Below are 17,737 nucleotides of genomic sequence, written 5' to 3'. Positions count from 1 at the left end.
GGGAAAGGGGGGAGAAGCAAGAGGGGGGAGAGCAGAGAAGCTCTAGGCTGTTAGGGCTGGGGGCTCGGGCTCTGCGGGGTTCACACCCGTGCTCTGCGGCTGACATCCCATGCGAGGATGAAGAAGGTGCTCCTTCCTCGTCTAACACTGCCTCAGCTGGCAGCAGCAGCACAAGGCAGTCCAGGTGATTTTGACAACAGCTCTGAGGATTTATATTAAAAACCTTAGTTGCCATTTTTAGCTCAGCAGAGGGAACGCAATCAAACACGTTTTCCCTATGGCGCAAGATGGGGTATGAACATGTAATGTCACTTCTTTTAACTGGCCGTGCATCCGTGTGCTGTAGCGAGGACCCGCGGTCCAGCAATTTCCACCTGGGGTCTCAGAACACGTAGGCAGAGTCTGTGGTATGTGACACGGGAAAACATCCCGCCAGGAGTCGGGAGAAGTGATCCGCTCTGCTTCCCTGCAACCGCTTCGTCACTGGCGAGGTTGCTGTGCTGCCTTCAGATGCTATTGCTCAATTAAAAATCTGCGCTGTAAATGACTAAGGCTGTGCGCGTAAGCGTTTTAAGCAGAAACTGCATGTGTTTCAACAAGCAGCAGAGACAAATGCAATTGCTTCTCAACTGCAGCAGAACTGGAGAAAACACAAAATAGAACGGCGCAGTATTTTCCTAGTTTTACAATTCCCTACAGGTTTCCCTCGAAATTGGACGATGCGTGTGGCTCTGGTCTTATGAGGAACAGCTCATGATTTATAGAAGAGGCACATACCCTGTGCCCCCACTGTGCCACCCCCCATCGTGCTTTTTAGTCGCTGACAGCATTTTCCCCAAATTTGTTTCATTCCCTGTCACACAACTGATTTCCTTTTGCGAACCCAAGTCTTTAAGGTTAGAGCTGGATTTGCAGTTTGAACGATCAGCGTTTTTCTCGCTGTCACAAGGCACGGGGTCCTGCCGCACAGGCTACGGCTCCAGCGCGGTAGGTACCACGCAGACACGGACAGAAAGCTGCTCGCAACCCAAGTACGGCACCAGACGCCGGGCAGAGACACGAGCCTGCAGGTTGCAAGCCGCGGGCAGGAACAACGGCGTGCAGAAAAAAACCTCGTGGGGCCTTCAGGGGTGAAGGGATCGTAGCTGCGGCGGCTGCCGCCGTCCCCGTGGGACCCCCTGCGTGGGGGGACGGTGGCGGGAGACCTGGCAACGGGAGAGAAAGAGAGATGAGGTTAAATACGGGAGGCACCGGGGAGGGATGCAAAGAGGCAAGGGGAATGCCCGGATGGACGAGCCAGGGGAATCATTTTAATTTGGTGTTTGACGGGCCGGGGAAGCTGAAGGACACGAAACGTGCGGCAATGGAGAGCGGAGACGAGCACAGCGCGGTGAAGCTTCACAAACTACGTGACAGCGGGGAAGGACCAGGGTTCAGAAGAGCCGTAATGGAAAAAACGAGCCCCAGCGGTCAAGCGAAGCGAACAGCGAGCGGGGATGAAAGGCTCGCGACGATCCCGTCCCACGGCCTCCCCACCGGCGAGGAGGATGTCCCGCCCCGAGAAGCGAGGAAGGAACAAGCGGAGGGAATCCAGCAGGAAAAAAGAAGATGCTTCTTACTGCCTGCGTTTCGCTTCAGCCGGCAGCAAGGCACCCGGCCAGGGCCGGCCTGGGCAAGCGCTGGCGTGGCCAGTGGCCGCCTTTGGGGACCGGAAGGCGAAAAAACAAAGAACTCGCGGTTTTTTTGTAAAACCTATGTTGCCCTTTGAAGACTTTTTGGAAGACGGGTGTTTCCCCCAAAATCCCGACCCGGCGCCGAGGGCGGGGGGGGGGGGAGGGCTGCCTGCGTGCCGCCCCGCACGCACCGCGGGGGAGGGAGGGGGGAGGGAGGGGGGAGGGAGGGGGGAGGGGGAGCCGCGCCCCCGCGCCGCGCCCCGCCACACCCCCGCGCGCACGGGCATTCCCGGCCGCCGCCCCGCCCCCGCCCGACCTTTCCCCCAGTTTCCAGCGCGCGCTCCCCCCTCCCCTGCCTCGGCCTCGGCCCCGCCCCCTCCCCGCCTGCCCGCCTTCCCGCCCGCCGCCAGCCGGGACGTGCCCACGCGCCGCCCTTCCTGCCGGCAGCCCCGCGGCACGCCGCGATCACGCCGGCCGCCGCAGCTCATTGGTCGGGCTCTGGCCGAGGCGGGCGGCGATTGGCCAGAAGCCGCCACCCCCAATTCCTCCCTCCCTCACCTCGTTCTCTGCCGCCCCGCCCTGCCAGCGCTGTCTGGCGCGGGGAGCGCTTCCCCCGGCGCGCGGGCCGCTCGGCTGCCGGCGGGCGGGGGAACGGGAGAGGCAGGAGGAGGCGGCGCCGGCGCCGCCAGCTGCTGCTGCTGCTGGTCTGTCTGTCTGTGTGTGTGTGTGTGCGTGCGGCTGCTGCTGCTGCTGGTCTGTGGTGTGTGTGTGTGTGTGTGTGTGTGTGCGTGCGCGCGCGCGGCGCTGCTGCCGCTGCCGCTGCCCCTGCCCGGTCACACCGCCGCCGCTGCCCGCCGGAGCCGCGCCATGCACGGCTCGCCCTGCTCGGAGATGGGAGATGCGTCCGCGGTGAGCATCGGGCGGGCCGAGGGAGGGGAGGGAGGGGGTGTGCGGCGGCGGGCGCCCCCCGAGGCGGGGGCGGCCGGGGCCGGTCCGGTCCGGGCACGTGCTGTGCGGCGGGTAGGGTCGCGGGGACCGTTACCGCCTCAGCGGGGGCGGCGGCCCCTCGGGACCGTTACTCCCCCCGGGGAAGGGGTGGTCGGTCGGGACCGTTACCCGCCGCGGGGGGTGGTCGGTCGGTGCCGTTGCGCCGGGGTGGGGGGAGGCGGGGCGGTCGTGCCCGGGCAGAGCCCTCGGGGGCGGGTGTTGTCCCGGTCACCTGCGGGGCGGCGCGGGGGGGGGGGGGGTACTCCCGCAGCGGCTGTGTGGGGGCGGCGGCAGCTGCCCCCCCCCCCCCCTCCTCCTCCTCCTCCTCCTCCTCCTTCTTCCCTTCCCGCCATCCGCCCCTCAGCGGCGCCGCCCGGCCGGGCACCCGCCGCCAGGCGAGGAGCGGGCGGGGGCGGCGCGGCCCCTGCGGGCGGGAGGAGGCGCTGCCCGGCGGTGGGGGGCCCGCGCTGCCCGCACCGGCCCTGCCCGCCCTGCCCGCTGCCCGCCCTGCCCGCGCACGTAGGGCCCCGGCAGCCGGCGGGGTGATGTGAGGACAGGCGCGGTTAGCCATTTCCCTGGTAGCGGGAGAGCCTGGGCTGCGGCGCTCGCCTTGAGAAAGGGCTTTTTTAGTTTGGTGGGTTGTTTTGGGGGTTTTTTTTTCTTGAAGCGGGGTGTATTTTTTTTCATGTTTCTTTAGCGAAAACTGCTCTCTTGAAACGTAGGGTTGGAAAAAATACATCTGCTGGCTGGGTTGCCTGCAGTCACACTTTGAGGAACACTCACAGGCTTTCTGGCTGCTCAGTGTGGAGCCTGGCCTGGTGTGGCTCCTGTTTGACAGGCGGTCTAGGTCTAGGTCTGGGCTTGCAGGCGACATCGTTTTTTTGCCCTCGTTCCCGTTCTCAGTGGAAATTCTTGGAAGTGTCTCCGGCTTTAGAGTGCTTTAACCCCTTCCTGCCCCCCCTCAATCTTGACATCTCCATGCCTGGTACCTCATGTTTTAGGTGACAGTCGTCCATAAGTGCAGTACTGGCATTTCGGATCCATTACGTTTAACCTGTTTGCCACGCACATCCCTGTAGTGGAGACAAGTCACGCGGCTTTGCATCTTTGTGACACTGTTAGGCCCGGATCATTCCACGTTGCTTAGTAGCAAAACTCATTGACTTAGGTGTGTAAGTGATGTCACCCGACAAGTATAGTTCCCTCCAGGGCTTTAGGCCATGCTAACGGTGAGGTGGTGCTTTTTTAGTTAAAACCCTTTTGCTGCAGTATATAAGCACGCCATATAACAGCAGTAGGCTCAAGAATCTTGGTCCATGCTTCCGAATCCCAGCCTTCACAGTTAGCAGGTGTGCCTGAAGACTAGAAGAGTTTGGATGCCTAGTTAAGACTGAGCTGGGACGTGAGCGGTAAACCAGCAGCACAGCGTAGCTTTTGGAGTATCTGCCAAGCGCTGTGAGAGCTTTAAGAAGTTTGGGTATCCTTTTGCAGAGAAGTCAAGTGTTTTGCATGCATGCACACACACACACACAAATTTTCTGTGGTGCTTGCAACTGGAAACAAATCAATATGTTTACATTTGTCTTCATGTTACTCCTAGTATGTTTTGAGATATCCAGCACCTATCACACCTTTCTAAAGTACAATACAAACAATTCCCACTGCACTCTGAAGACTATTTTCCTTCCTTCCCCCCCAGCCCCCGGCTTCCCTATTGGTAAAAATATTAAAATGCTTCTGCAAGGTGTGGTACTCTGAGTCAGTGATCATACCTTAAAGCATCTTACTGTCAGCTGAAATTTATCTTCTAAATGTTACCAGAATGAGATTAGTGCTGAAGAGCACTCGTATTTTGGGTCCAGGAAACAGCCTTGTCTAAACAAGGTTGGAAGTCAGGATTTTTTTCCTCTTTTTGCTTGTATGCAAGCATGGGATGTCTTTATTCAGAGCAGTGTAATCCAGGAAGTTAACTCTGGAAACATGAGCCACACACGTAGCTGTTACTTCCCTGCAAATCACACTTCCGCACTTCTTTCTGTTTTTTTTTGTTTTTGTTTTTTTTTTTTTCCAAGAGTAACAAGGGTGGGGAGACGAGCTGGTGGGAGGAGGGTAAGAGTTGAGCTGGTTGGTAAAAGTCTTGCTGCGGGCATGGGATCTGTTTCAGATGACCTTCATCGTGAGCAGACAGTATGTGGGTGGTGTTGGCTTTGTATTCTGACTTGTCCTAATAGCCAGTAATCCGATTACATTTAGGTTGACATTGTGGACATCTATGAGTCTATCCGTGAAAGGCAGCGTCATGACAGCGAAAGGTCCACCTGCAGCACCTTGGAGCAGAACGACATTGAAGCTGTTGAAGCGCTTGTTTGTATGAGCTCCTGGGGTCAAAGATCGCAGAAAGGTGACATATTAAAGATAAGGCCACTTACGCCCTTCTCGGATTCTGGGGATTTCACAATGCACACTGAGGCTACGTCTGAATTACCAAAGGACTATTTATCTACACTGGTAAGAAAAACATGAATGCAAAATAAATATGCCTGACATCTGGATGTTACATCGCTGCAATGTTTTAACTGGGCTGGAAAAGATACCTTGCTCATGTGTCCCCGTGTAGAATAGTTAGAGTATAGCCAGTGCTCTGTGTGTGTACATAGAATAGTGAGGTGGGCGTGTTGATTTTGGGTTTTCCTGCTCTCTCTGGAATGGCAAATGTAGGTGTTTGATCCCTTGTTAAATCTAGATGTGAAAGCCCTTGCTGGCAGGTTATTTAATGTGACAGGAGCACTGAGGATGCTCTCAGGATGGCTGTTGTAGGTTTCTTGGAGCACTCTGAGTAAGAGTGGCAGAGTGAGCCTCAGTGATTCGGCACCAACGTATCTGCAAGCACTGTATGAAAAAGGCTCTTGATGACATTTGGCTTTGCTCTGGTTGTTATAAGAGAAAGTACAGGTTACCATTATGAAATAGACAATTTAATTAGTTTCTATGCTATGTGTTTGTACATGTAGTCTGTTATTTCTCCAGAGCATTGGTCTACCCTGGCTGACTAATGTCAGTTGAATCACAAATTATTTTTTTTCATTGCAATTTATGTTGTAACAAAAGTAGGTATTAAAAAAGGGCTTGGTGCTGTTCAGGTTTCAGACGGTTAAGGCCCATTTCAACCAGTAGGCTTCTAGTATGCACTTATGTCAGGAAAAAGGGGAATAATAGAGGAAAGAGGCTGAGATAGTATGGCAGCTGTTTGACAGACTTCTCTCATACTTCTGCTGCTCAGTGCTGGCACTGTCTCTTGAGCAGCACGGGAGATAGGCATGAGTTTTCAGTGGTAAAGGAGGAAGGAGACGTGGTGGCAGCAAGAAAGCACAGAGAGAAAAGGATGAATAAGAAGGGAGAGAGCAGTTCTATTTGTCTTTATCTCAGAAGTAGCCACCAGCTGATGGGGTAATCATTGATAAAAGATCTAGGGCTTGCTGGAAGCTTGAAATTGAAAGGGTACAGTATCGCTATCTGTTGCTAGTCTGTTTTCTGTGAACTGCAGAGCGCTCGTAGCCTCTTGCAGCTGCACCCATTGCTGAGGAAAAAGGAATGAGAGAGGTTTTTTTGTAGTGCAGCAAGTAGACATGCAATGGTTTATGCAGGTTTACAGCTGCCTCATTGCCTTCCTTTTATTAATATGCTTTTGAACATATTCAGAATGGCCATCATGTGAGGCAATGTATGCTTTAATCAGTTTGTCCTTAGAGGCAGGTTCTGAGATTCTGGGGAGGGGGTGTAATTTTATTTTTCACAGTAAAGACAGTGAAAAATTGTGCTATGAAATTATAGTGCTGTAAGACGATGTTTTCTTTTTTGCAGTGCATGACCCCTCCGCACAGCCCTGACTTTGTTGAGATATCAGCTGCTATGCTCCTCTCCTCACAAGTCACTTATTCCAAACCAAGGACTGTCATGGCAAATACAGCTGCCTGCTCAGTCACATCGGCGACTGGTGCCTCTCCCATAACCAAGTCATCTGTTATCAACATGGAGCGACAGTGCAGTCAGAAGCCAGTGATGTCTGAATCCTTTGCCCCTCAGCCTTGCAGAGCCATGGCAACAAGCGTCATACGTCACACAGGTGATAGTTCTGCTTACCATCACATTCCTGCTGTGCAAGAGAAAACAAAGGTAACTTCAGGCTACGGCACTTCCAGAGACTGGTGTGGAGTGGATGACCGAAGACATTCCAGACTGCCACAGGACACATGTGCAGCGGATGATTTAATTAACAAAACCTCTCCAGTACATCAGCCTTATGCACATGACTCCAGTGATGTTGTGACCAATAAAGGACAACTACCAGTCCGGCCCGTTTTGCCACAGACCCACGTACCAAAGAATTGTGAGAATGACTTGCAAAAAAGAGCTACCCCTGTGACACCTGCCCCCGTTTCAAGCCCCCAGGTTCTCTGTCAAATGATCCCTTTAAACGGACAAAGCAGTATGATCAATGCCTATGTCAAGCCTTCAACTCCAACAGTCTCAACTCCCATGAAACCTATTTTACCGCAGACAGCCCCGCTCTCTCAGCCTGTACTCATGGGACCTTCTGTGCCTCAGGGGACCGTCATGTTGGTTCTTCCACAGACTGCTGTCACACAGACACCGCAGTGCCCGCAAACAGTAATGACTGTTGGAAACACCAAGTTGCTGCCCCTTGCCCCTGCTCCTGTGTTCATTGCTTCTGGTCAAAGCTGCACCCCCCAGATGGACTTTTCTAGACGGAGGAATTATGTTTGCAACTTTCCTGGGTGCAAGAAAACCTATTTCAAAAGTTCCCACCTCAAAGCCCACCTTCGCACCCATACTGGTGTGTATGACAGGGCGAGTCCTTTGTTGCTCTGGCACTGGCTTGTGTTGGGGTGCTGAAATGCACAGGTTTGGGGGGGAGAGGGTGGGAAAGGGAAGAGGCAGGTGATCGGGAAACTTCTGCTCATCTCGGAGAAGAGAGGAATGTTCATTCTCTGTGGGCAAGCAAAACAAGACAGACTTTGTTCTGAGACCTCAGCTGACCCCATAGTGTTAGCTGAATTTCACATGCTTTAGTTGGAGCAAAGCTTTGCTATCTGTGTGTGTGTTTAGATTTGAGGGGAGTCCTGCCATCTGGACTAGATTGAAATGAATTGTGCAAGTCCCTTTTTTTGGGGCATGGAGAGCTCTGGTGTAAGCAAACCATAGTACAGGTAGTTGGTCTTAATTGTTACACGAGTAAAAGAAAAGAAAGTCAGAAACTGCAAGTTTTTCCAGAGTTTTATTTAGGCTAAATGGGAATGCATTGAGATTTTGGGCTACTGTGTTAGGAGGTAGAGCTGCTAGAGGAATGTAGCAGTTTATTCAGTTACAGAAAGGGAATTTTAAAGATAGATGAAAATTAATTGTAATTAATGTGAGCTGATTTGCTCCATAAAATCTGGTCACTGTGGAGATGGTATACATGTGTTTTACTTATCCTTTTTCTAGCTCTAAGATCCTGTTAAGTTAAAACTAACTTTGAGTTCTCGGGGACTATTTTTGATGTCGAGGGGTAGGCATAGTGGGAGATTGGTACAGAATAGCTCGTTCAAAAGTCTGTCTAATTTTGTTTTTCCTTGGCTTTTTTCCCCCCCCCTCCCTTGCCCCCCAGATGCTGTGGTTTATTGGATGTCAGCTTCCCTGGCAGGATTTGCATCAGTTTGCCAGCTTGTCTTTATGTTTTCCTTTGGGGAAAGAGCTTAACCCCGTAGGAAGCTGATAATCCTTGTAAACCAGAGCTCAGAGGTAGAATGATGCTTCTGCTTCTGGCTTGAGAGTAAGTGCTGCAGGCAGCTGAGTTAACCTGGCGCTACAGGATAAACATGGACTAGCAACAAGTGTCTCACTTTGAGCATGTGCTGCTGCTGATCCACAGGGAAGCTGTGTGTGTCCCTGTATCATGATTAAGACTAGGACATCTATGGGAGGTGAAGCACACTGACCCCTCACTAGCCGGTCCACGTTACAGGATCAGGAGGCAGAGTAGTTCAGCTTTCTTTTCCTACCTTTTACTTGCACAGACAGTAGCTAGGCAATATCACATATACCAAATGTAGAACTTTAGTCTCAGTATCTGAAATAAGAACAGCGCTTCTGCGGGGCTTCCTTTCTGCTGGACACTTTTATTCCGCTCCAAAGCGTTACCATAAATTTGGGTCATGTGGTAGATGTTTCTCTTGAGCTTTACGGGGGTTGCAGGCAGTAGATCACTTTGTTCAGGATAGGTCTGATATTAAGCAGTTGCCCAGGATGAGCAGAAGCTGACGTGGACAGCCTTCCTGACTGCTGTCATTCCTGGGCGTGCGGGACCCCCCTAGCTGTCTGGTGGACCTCCAGCTGCGTGGGGATGGCAGGACAGGCCATTCCGTGGCAGTACTCGCTGGGGCGGTGTGTTTGTGTGTAGGACTGGATCACTGGAGCGGCAGGACTCCGAGCCTCGGTTCCAGGCTTCCTGTTTGCCCGCAGTATTTGCTGACAACATGCAGCAGCCGTAGAACTGCAGTCACACAGGGATGGGGGCAGGGGTTGCTTCTAGTTCAGTCAGTGGTTAAGGTAGCTTTATGAAGAATCTTTAACCTGGGGTTTTGGAAAATTGAAAAAATAGGCTTGATTAAAGAATATTTAAAGAGAGATGAGGGAATAAGTAGAAACGATACCTATGATTTTTCTCTGGAACACAACTTGAGCTTAAGCTAATCTTAACTGCACACATGAGCACTTCTGTGGAATTCACCAGTTTTTGCAAGGCAAGATTTGAGTTAGTTCTTTGATAAAACTATAACACAGCTTCTCAAAAGTAAGTTATGCTTCTTTTATGTCCTGCAGGAGAAAAGCCTTTCAGCTGCAACTGGGATGGCTGTGACAAGAAGTTTGCCCGCTCAGATGAACTGTCACGCCACCGTAGAACTCACACGGGAGAGAAGAAGTTTGCTTGTCCTGTGTGTGAGCGTCGCTTCATGCGCAGCGATCACTTGACAAAGCACACCCGCCGCCATATGACCACAAAGAAGATCCCCAGCTGGCAGACAGAGGTTGGCAAACTCAACAGAATTGCCACAGCAGAGAAACCGAAAAGTAGCAGTGCTCTGAGTATGCTCATCCCTGTGCCATCGTCTGTCTGTCAGGGCTAGTGAGAGAAAGCTCCTTCTCTGCAAACTTCCTGAAGGTCAGGAAGAGCTCTGATGGTTGCAACAGAACTGACAATGTGTTTTTTCCCCATGTTTGTGCATACTTAAGTTTCCTTCAGTTTAGGTCCTCTGTTAATAATCCTGTGTGAGAAATCTTATCGTATCTTTCCTCATCCCTTCCCTATTTGTTTTTTTCAATACTTGGGCAAATGCAATCACCAGCACTTCAGGAAAGCAGAACTTTTTGGAAATGATTTTGGCAATAGGTTAAAAAAAAGTCACTTGTAATGCTTGCTGTTAATATTTTGATGGACAGTAAAACAGGGTGATTTTTAATTTTTATACTAGTATTTTCTATACCAAATATATTTTGTATTTATTCATTTTGGTCTTGATATGCAGGCAGATTACTTGACCTGCATTAGTAGGGGTGTGCAGGATGAGACCCAGAGTTTTGGAAACTCCTTTTCAGTAAACCTAAAGAATTGCATTCAGAGCATTTTGTAAACACGTAATATTTGATAACTCATAGTGGTTGAGATTTTCACACTTGCAGATCCTGATTCTGCAATGGGCTGGTGCTGTTACACCTTCCTTACACAGGTGATGTTGGAGGTTTGAGATCAAAATGTGTCATCATTTTTGAAACAAAGCAAACCAGAATGACTTTCTTTCAGAAAACAAGTGTTGAAATCCTCAACATTTTATAAATTCATACCCTTTGCAAGTGGAAGCCATTGTGACTTTTGGTAGAAGTTTGACATACTGGGCATTCCTGAGTCCACACTCCACTGGAGCAAAGTTTGGAGGAGCCAGACTGCTCTGATGGAGGTAGAAGCACAAACACTGTTTAGAAATTTTGACACTAAAAATTACGCTTTACTTTTGGTCCTACTAAACCAGCATATCAAAATCTTCTGACAAATGCAAAAATGGAAAGATAACCCGTGAATAATTAGCTGGGTCTCTGTTTATATTTTTTTTGAGTACAGAAGAAATAGAAAATTAAGGTTTTTTTATGTATCATGGATGCTTGTGCACCTTATAGGAAATTGTTCAAGGCTTTCATTTACCTGTATCAAAGCACCAGAAGAAGTACTAATTGTGTCTTGACTTCAGAAATAGCCACCATGTCAACTTGATGATGCTCTTCATGTGGCCTTATACTTCTCCGCAGTACTTTGTATAAAATCACCCTTTTCTATTAAATGAGATACTCTCCCTGTTGAATGGATTTTCTTTTACACCAAGTGTAAATATGGCTAAGAAGTGGAATCACTGGCTGCAGGAGTGCTGTGTTGTAATGGCATGGTATGAGTAATAAACCGAAGTGCCCGTAGCACAGTTGGACTGCTCGGTTTCTGTGGTACGGAATGATATCCATGCGTATTGTAGCAGAGTCGACAGTAGAACTGTTGTGCTGTGAAGCACCGGGTGTCGTTTTGCTGGGAGACAGCTCACCTGCTGAATGAAATATTTCTGTAGCGTTTATTCCTTCTGGATTCTTCTCCCTTGAGCCACTCCCGCACTGAAGCTTAGCTGAGCACTGAGGAGGACTGTTCTTCCTGGATGCGTGAAATGTGGATAACTAGGAATGCACTCTCTCTTGCACTGCTTTGTTGTTCTAAAATCCTGGTCTTGCTTGCTGGTGTGGGCAAAGCATGGTTCTCATCTACATAAGTGCAGACTTGCTCATCTCAGCTAGCACTCCCCTGAAATTGGCAGAGACCTGTTTCAGTTGAAAGCAGAATATGTCATTACTTTTACACTTAAGTCTGTAATTATAATTAACGGTAGTAAGTTTTCAAACTGCACTAAATAGGAGTATTGTGCTAAATGTACTGAAGTTTTTGTGCCTGACCTTTAAAATGTCCACACCCTGTTCACTCGACACGCTGTAATCCCACGGACAGCAGCATACGTGCTGGTGAGTGTGCGTATGCAAACCTCACTTTGTGCTCTCCAACAGGCTCAGTCAAAACTCCTCTTCCTGGTAAAGTGGATGCTTGTAGTGTTGCTGTTCTCTGTCGATACCCAGTTTTCCAAATTCATGTGGTGAAGAAACAGACATTGCTGCTCTTTTTTTTTTTTCCTCCTCTCTCTCTCCTCAGAAATCCCTTAGAACAAGAAGTTTGACTTTTGGATGCCATTTCAGCATGCTTTTAACTGGGGGAAGAGCATCCTGTCTCAGTCCAGTAGCCAATTTAGGACTTCATTTTTTTTACAGACTACCCTTTTATGCTGTTTACTTGAGCAAAACAATTTGGAAACTTGTGCCATAGTTTAGTAAATTGTCATGTTAGTTGTTGCATCGTGGTGGGGAAATGATGAGCTGGAGAATATGGAATTGCAAAAAGTGTGTATTGCGTATGTGTGTCGTGATGTGGAAAAGCGACGGCTCCCTCTTTGTTAGGTTTAGCTGGCCTGCGATTCCTCACAGCCTGCTCCTGTGAGGTGTGCGCTGCCTCCTGCCACCCGTGTCTGGGATGTGCAGCTCTTTCCCTTGCGGATGTGCATGAATAGCTGAGCTGCACTGTGGCTGCTCTGTTTGCTCTTTCTGTTCCTTTCTGCTGTGTAAGGGTTATTTATGGATTAAGCATGACTGGGATAGCTGCTCTCTTTGCACTTTACTGCCTGAACTCTTGTTCAGTCATCTTATTTTGAGCCTATATTTTAAAGAAATGGAATCACATTTTTGTACCTGTTTTTAACTTTTATTAAATAAAAAGTATGTAATGTGACTGGTTTTAAATCATCAAAAAATTGTCAATTTTCAGGTTTCATACACGTCCACTTCAGAACTATGTAAATCCGTCTGGATTAGGTTACAGATCTAGGCCAGTGGGAGACTTTGGGACTTGCTAGTTCACTTAACCTGTAAAGGCAGGACTTTTTGTGTCCTGTTGTAAATTGACCAGTGCTTGTCCGTTTACAATTTTACACAATGCTTCTTGTGTATTTGCTAGAATGTGTACACCACTGCCAGTGTTTGGGGTTTTTCGCATGCGGTCGGAAAACATGAGTCTCGGGGTTCATAACTGTTCTTCTAGCATGGCCTCCAGAAGCTATCAACAAACGGTGGTGGTCTGAGTGCTGCTCTGTTAGTGTTGCAAGCTGTGCGTGGCGTGAACGCTGGGCGTAAAGAAGAGATGAGAATTTGACTCAAAAGATGGCTGCATTAGCCCTCCTTCTTCCCGTTCCCGTGTACCTGTGCTCTGGCGAGGAAGTGGCTCTGGCAGGCTGGGTGTCACCTCCAGGTCTCAGCTGGGAAAGAGGTGTCCAGCGATGGTGACAGCAGCAGCAGCAACTACTTTAAGTTTTTAAGCATCTCTGCTGTTTCTTTCCCTCTGACCAGTTCCTAAACTGCAGCAATGTTTATTTCTAGCAGGGTCATGTTTTAATGGAAGAGAAGGGGAGGAGAGGGTGTAATGACACCAGCTTTCTGTCACAGCCTTTCACTAAAAGGTGACAGTCTCTGCAGTCAGAGCCCTCGGAGAGCGAACTGGGAGCAGTGACTCAAGGCTTTGTCCACAGAAGAGCACATCGTTCTTGCAAGCGTGTGGAAGATGGGAAGATCCCGTGGATGGTCCTGCTCCCCGCTCTGCAGAGCAACTGGAATGGAAGGCTTTACTGTGGGATCAGTGCTCTGGCAGAGCAACACAAACTCTTCAGCCCCTGGGCTCTGCAGGTCTCCATAATGCTTTTGTCTCCCAGGGGAAGATGTCCTACCTGTCTGTTCTAGTTACTATTTTTCAAGGAAGATTTTTCTGAGCATCAAGTCATATCCTAAACAATACCTGTAATTTTTTTGCTGATTTTTGTATTGTCTCCCTCACTTTGCTTATGTGAAACATGACAATGGATTTTACAGTTCTGTGCTCATCTTTCTGCTTTTTCTTAGAACCAACCTGTGGCCTGAGCAGCCAGGAGGTGCAGTTGGTACACATCCTGATGGGGCCGGAGAGTCTGCAACAGCTTCATTCTGAGGGAAAACAGTTTGCACGTGAGAAAGCCTTCCCAGCTACCCCTGTGCTAACACAGGCATTGTGCGGGCAAAAGTCCTTCTATCTTGTAACCATTCTAAATCCATGAAAACTAATAATTTTCTAAAGAAAAATGCATGTGCACTCAAACGTGTCGATTGGTTTAATGCTACATTTTGCAGTTAGACCAGCATTGCTTTCCTACATGTGATTATACAGCCAAACCTTCAGCTTAGCATCAGCTTGCCTCATCTTGCTTGCAAACTGATGAGCACCGATCCACTTGCGGTTAGGATACTGGAAGCGTGAATACGTCCTGAAGCTGCAGTGCTGGGTGGGCAGAGGTGGCCCGTGCTGCCGGCTGGTTTCACGCTCGGTGTGCTCCTCTGGCTGAGGCTACAGCTCTGGCTAACTCTCCATTTCCAGCTGTGAAAGCTGTGCTCAATGTCCTGTGAATGATGAAGGTGGCACTTCGCTCACAAGAGATGACAGATGGAATCCTGCCTCAGGGTTGCATCTGGCTTGAGTTCGTCTGCTGGGATAAATCTTCTAACCAGTTTTGAAGTTTAATCTGTGAGCCTATCTGCCTGTTTGCCTGCCTTTGGTGTCTGGCAAGGCAGCTTGAGGCAGGCAGGCTATGGCCGTGAGAAGGCAAACTTCTTCCATGCATGCAGAAAGAGTAAATCATGACTCAAAACCCAGCAACCTACAGGCTAAGGAAACGGTGAGATGGTTCAGGAGGAAGCTGGAAAGCCTCAGCCACGTCTGCTTACAGTCCATGCGGTCTGTGGGATTACCTTCCCTGCAGTGAGTGTGTTAGCACTGAGGCATTTTCTTTCCAGATTGCTTTCATCCTCTGTCAAATGGAGCCTTCCTCGTTTTCTGCTTTGGTCCTTGAGTGCTGGAGGAGGAAATCAGGTGACTTTTACATCCTGATGTGTGCAGAAGGCCATGGGCACATTGTACACATGCAGAAAACTTGGGGAAGCTGGAGCATACTCTTTTCTGGGAGAGTTTTTCCTAGATGGGAAGAATACCTTAGGTTTAATTTGCCTCCCTCGTAGTGTCTCTCGAGTTCAGAGCAATTTCTTTTCTGTTGGTTATCATTGTCCAGATAAACCCACTTCACCCTGTGCAAATAATTGCCGTGTCCTGTGTCCAGAGCGGGGGAAAAAAAACAAACCTTCTTGTGGATGCAGCCTGTGCCAGGCAGCCGGTGCTCCACCTGCCCTGCCAAGTGCGGTGGGGAGCTCTGCCACGGTCGTGTGGCACAGCTCCAGGGCTGCACCTCGTCCGGGGCAGCCGCTCTGTTTCAGCTCTGGGGGGGAGTGTGTGAATAGTTTGGCTGAAAGCTTGTTGGGGTTTGATCCTCAGAGGAACAAGGTTGGAGAAGAGCATCCCTGGGGGGGTGAGGGTGCCACCTTCCTTCCTCTTCTAATGTGAAGGCAAGTAGCTGACAGCAGGGCGCTGGACATGATGCATCAGGGAACTATTAGTTGCTCTGCTCTCGGAGGTCTTGGCAATGGGATGCTGGCAGATATGCAGGTACGGGGGCCATCCTCGTATACACTGGGCAAAAGGACTGGCATTTGGGGTCCCAGAGCCAGAGATGGACTATGAAGACCTCCTATCCCAAGGAGCTATGGTTATAGTGACCAGCTGTTCTTCATTGTTCTTTCCAGGCATCTCACCCAAGCCTGGATCAAGTCACAGCTTTGTTTTCCCCACTCAAGTCTACCTACAGGTCCCAACTGAATTCCTGAAGCTTGTGGGAGATTTTACACGGTTACATACCAGGTAAAAGACAACTTGCTTCCTAAAACTGCTCCATCACTGATCTGTTTTCTTAGTTGCTCTTTGGGAAAGAGTTCTGCCCATTTTCTGGGCTACTGAAAAGGCAGAGCTCTCCATCCATTGCAGTGCTGCCAGAAAGAAAAGGCATCTACAAAGAAAGGGGAAAAAAGGATTCAAAGTATTTGTTTGCACATGAAAAACCCAGATTTGAGGGAAACCAAGAGTCTAAGTAAGTGTGCAAATCGGTTCTGTAGTTTCAGGTTCATTGGTTTTGTTTTTTAAGATCTTGGGTTGAGTAATTTAAAAAATACGGCTTTAATGCTTTCACCATCAGAACCTTTCAACTGGAATCTTGTTGCACAGCCAGGTAAGAAACCTCCAGAACTTGTGGAAGTCACTAAGTTCAGAAGTGGCAATATCTGTTTATGCACTAAAGAGTAATTTTTCATGATTAGCTGAAAAAACGACCCTCTTCAGTCTTCTCAGCAACTGTGGTTTTGCCTCACTTAAAAACCAGTAGTAATAGGAGGTATATATAGACAGCCAGCTCGCCAGCAAGGCTCTCTTACTCCTTTTGGACTGGTGTAAAACATGGTGTGTAGCGTTTGTCTTCGTTAGCTGAATAATGCAGTAATTTGGTTAATATGCATGGCCTCTTGCTGTTTTATTAGTGGGGATTAATAGCGTCGGCTCAAAACCTGTGCTCAGCTACCCTATCTTATGCTGTGTGTATCAGACAGGAGGGTAGTTTCTAAAATGATGAACCAGAGACTCTCCAGAACTGTATTTAAATACAGCAGAACTGTTTTGGGGAGAGGAAGAAGTACTGGCAAGCCAAACCACCTTTTGTCTTACAAGCCGTTGTGATTTGATGATGGTTATAGAGGAATACAAGGAAAAGAAAATAAACTTTCTGATAATTCAGCTGGTGGGATGTCAGGATTCACTGCCTGAGATGTGACAAAGTGATCTTTGTAGTGCCATTGTCCTTTTTTGTTAAAGAGCAATTAATTCAAGAAGTTTCCCTTGAAATTAGTAGTGGGCTCAGATACTTCTTCAATATGATTATTTACCTGCAAATGATCTAGTGTTCTATTTTCCCCGAGAAAAGGATGGATCAAAAGAAGGGTTACACTGAGACCAGGTAGTTAAGCTGTGCAATTGTGCCTTCCTAGGTACCAACCCCACTGCCATCCTCCCGGTTTTGGTGCACTGTTTGGCATGGGTTTGACACAGGTGGAGGAGCACAGTCCCTGACAATTCCTGGGCAGACTGGGGAGCTGGTTTCATACCACCATCCCCATTCTGCATGGTAGGAGAATAAGACAGCTGGTTGTGAGTGGTTCTGTGCTGACTGGCTCTACGGTCAGAGCACAGCACTGAGCGTGCATCATTTCACAGCACAGAGAAAGCCTGCGAGACCGTAGCACAGTTTGAGGCACCTCTTTGAATCCCAAAACTTCTTTCTCCCACCTTTTCCCTGGTGCAGTGACTGTCCCAGCTGCATCAGTCCCTTCTGGGCCTTCCCGTGTTCCTGCGGCTCCTACTTTTCTCTCGGTGATGCTGAAAAGGTTACCTGTGAAACCCACTGCACCTTAGCTCCAGGTGCAGAAATGTGCTTGTCCTTTGGCTATTCGATAAGCTAATTTTGTAATGAAGCTTAGTGGTTTGCTGTGTTCAGTCAAGAGAGATTTGTTGCAGCCTAGCAAAAATATGTTCAGTTTAGAATTTTTTTGGATAATCAATTTCTGCTAGACTGTTAATACTTAGGCTTTCCTTTAGGAGAGCCTGAAACGTGTTGTAGAGCTGTTATCCGGGCTGGTCACCAAACGCAGCCTCAGAGGGAGAAACTCTGGGAGGGGAGGCAGGGCGCGGGCAGAGGGACCCCGGGGGCAGGCAGAGCCCCAGTGCCTGCCTGAGCTGCCCGCTCTGCCTGGCGCGGGGGCAGCTGCCGCGGTGCCCTGCCTGCTGGCGTTGCAGCGTGGTCTGACAGCAGCATGGCTTTCCTTCTGGTTTGCTGTGCTGCTGGAGGCCACCCAAAAGGATGGCGATACGCGATGGGGGAGCTGCAGCCGTGCTCCTTCAAGCATCTCCCCGCACGTGCCCGAGACTCCGG

At 49.4% G+C, this 17,737-nt stretch overlaps 1 protein-coding gene across 1 annotated transcript; it reads left to right on the top strand.

Moving 5' to 3' along the window:
* Positions 1–2,485: 2,485 nt before the first annotated feature.
* KLF11 (KLF transcription factor 11) lies at positions 2,486–12,585 on the top strand. The gene is made up of 4 exons (XM_052809513.1): positions 2,486–2,582; positions 4,914–5,168; positions 6,522–7,515; positions 9,543–12,585. Exons 1-4 carry the CDS (start codon positions 2,541–2,543, stop codon positions 9,845–9,847), a joined length of 1,596 nt encoding a protein of 531 aa, XP_052665473.1. The 5' UTR covers positions 2,486–2,540; the 3' UTR covers positions 9,848–12,585.
* The last annotated feature ends 5,152 nt before the right edge of the window (positions 12,586–17,737 follow it).

Source organism: Harpia harpyja, chromosome 15 (assembly GCF_026419915.1).
Source record: "Harpia harpyja isolate bHarHar1 chromosome 15, bHarHar1 primary haplotype, whole genome shotgun sequence".
NCBI classification, from domain to species: Eukaryota; Metazoa; Chordata; class Aves; order Accipitriformes; family Accipitridae; genus Harpia; species Harpia harpyja.
This window is presented reverse-complemented; position numbering and strand designations above follow the sequence as displayed.

Bases quoted from the DNA above. Each gene is read 5' to 3' on its own strand.
- KLF11 (XM_052809513.1), top strand. From the start codon at position 2,541: ATGCACGGCTCGCCCTGCTCGGAGATGGGAGATGCGTCCGCG. The intron at 2,583-4,913 runs GTGAGCATCGGG...GATTACATTTAG, and splicing joins AGATGGGAGATGCGTCCGCG to GTTGACATTGTGGACATCTA. The intron at 7,516-9,542 runs GTGTGTATGACA...TATGTCCTGCAG, and splicing joins CCACCTTCGCACCCATACTG to GAGAAAAGCCTTTCAGCTGC.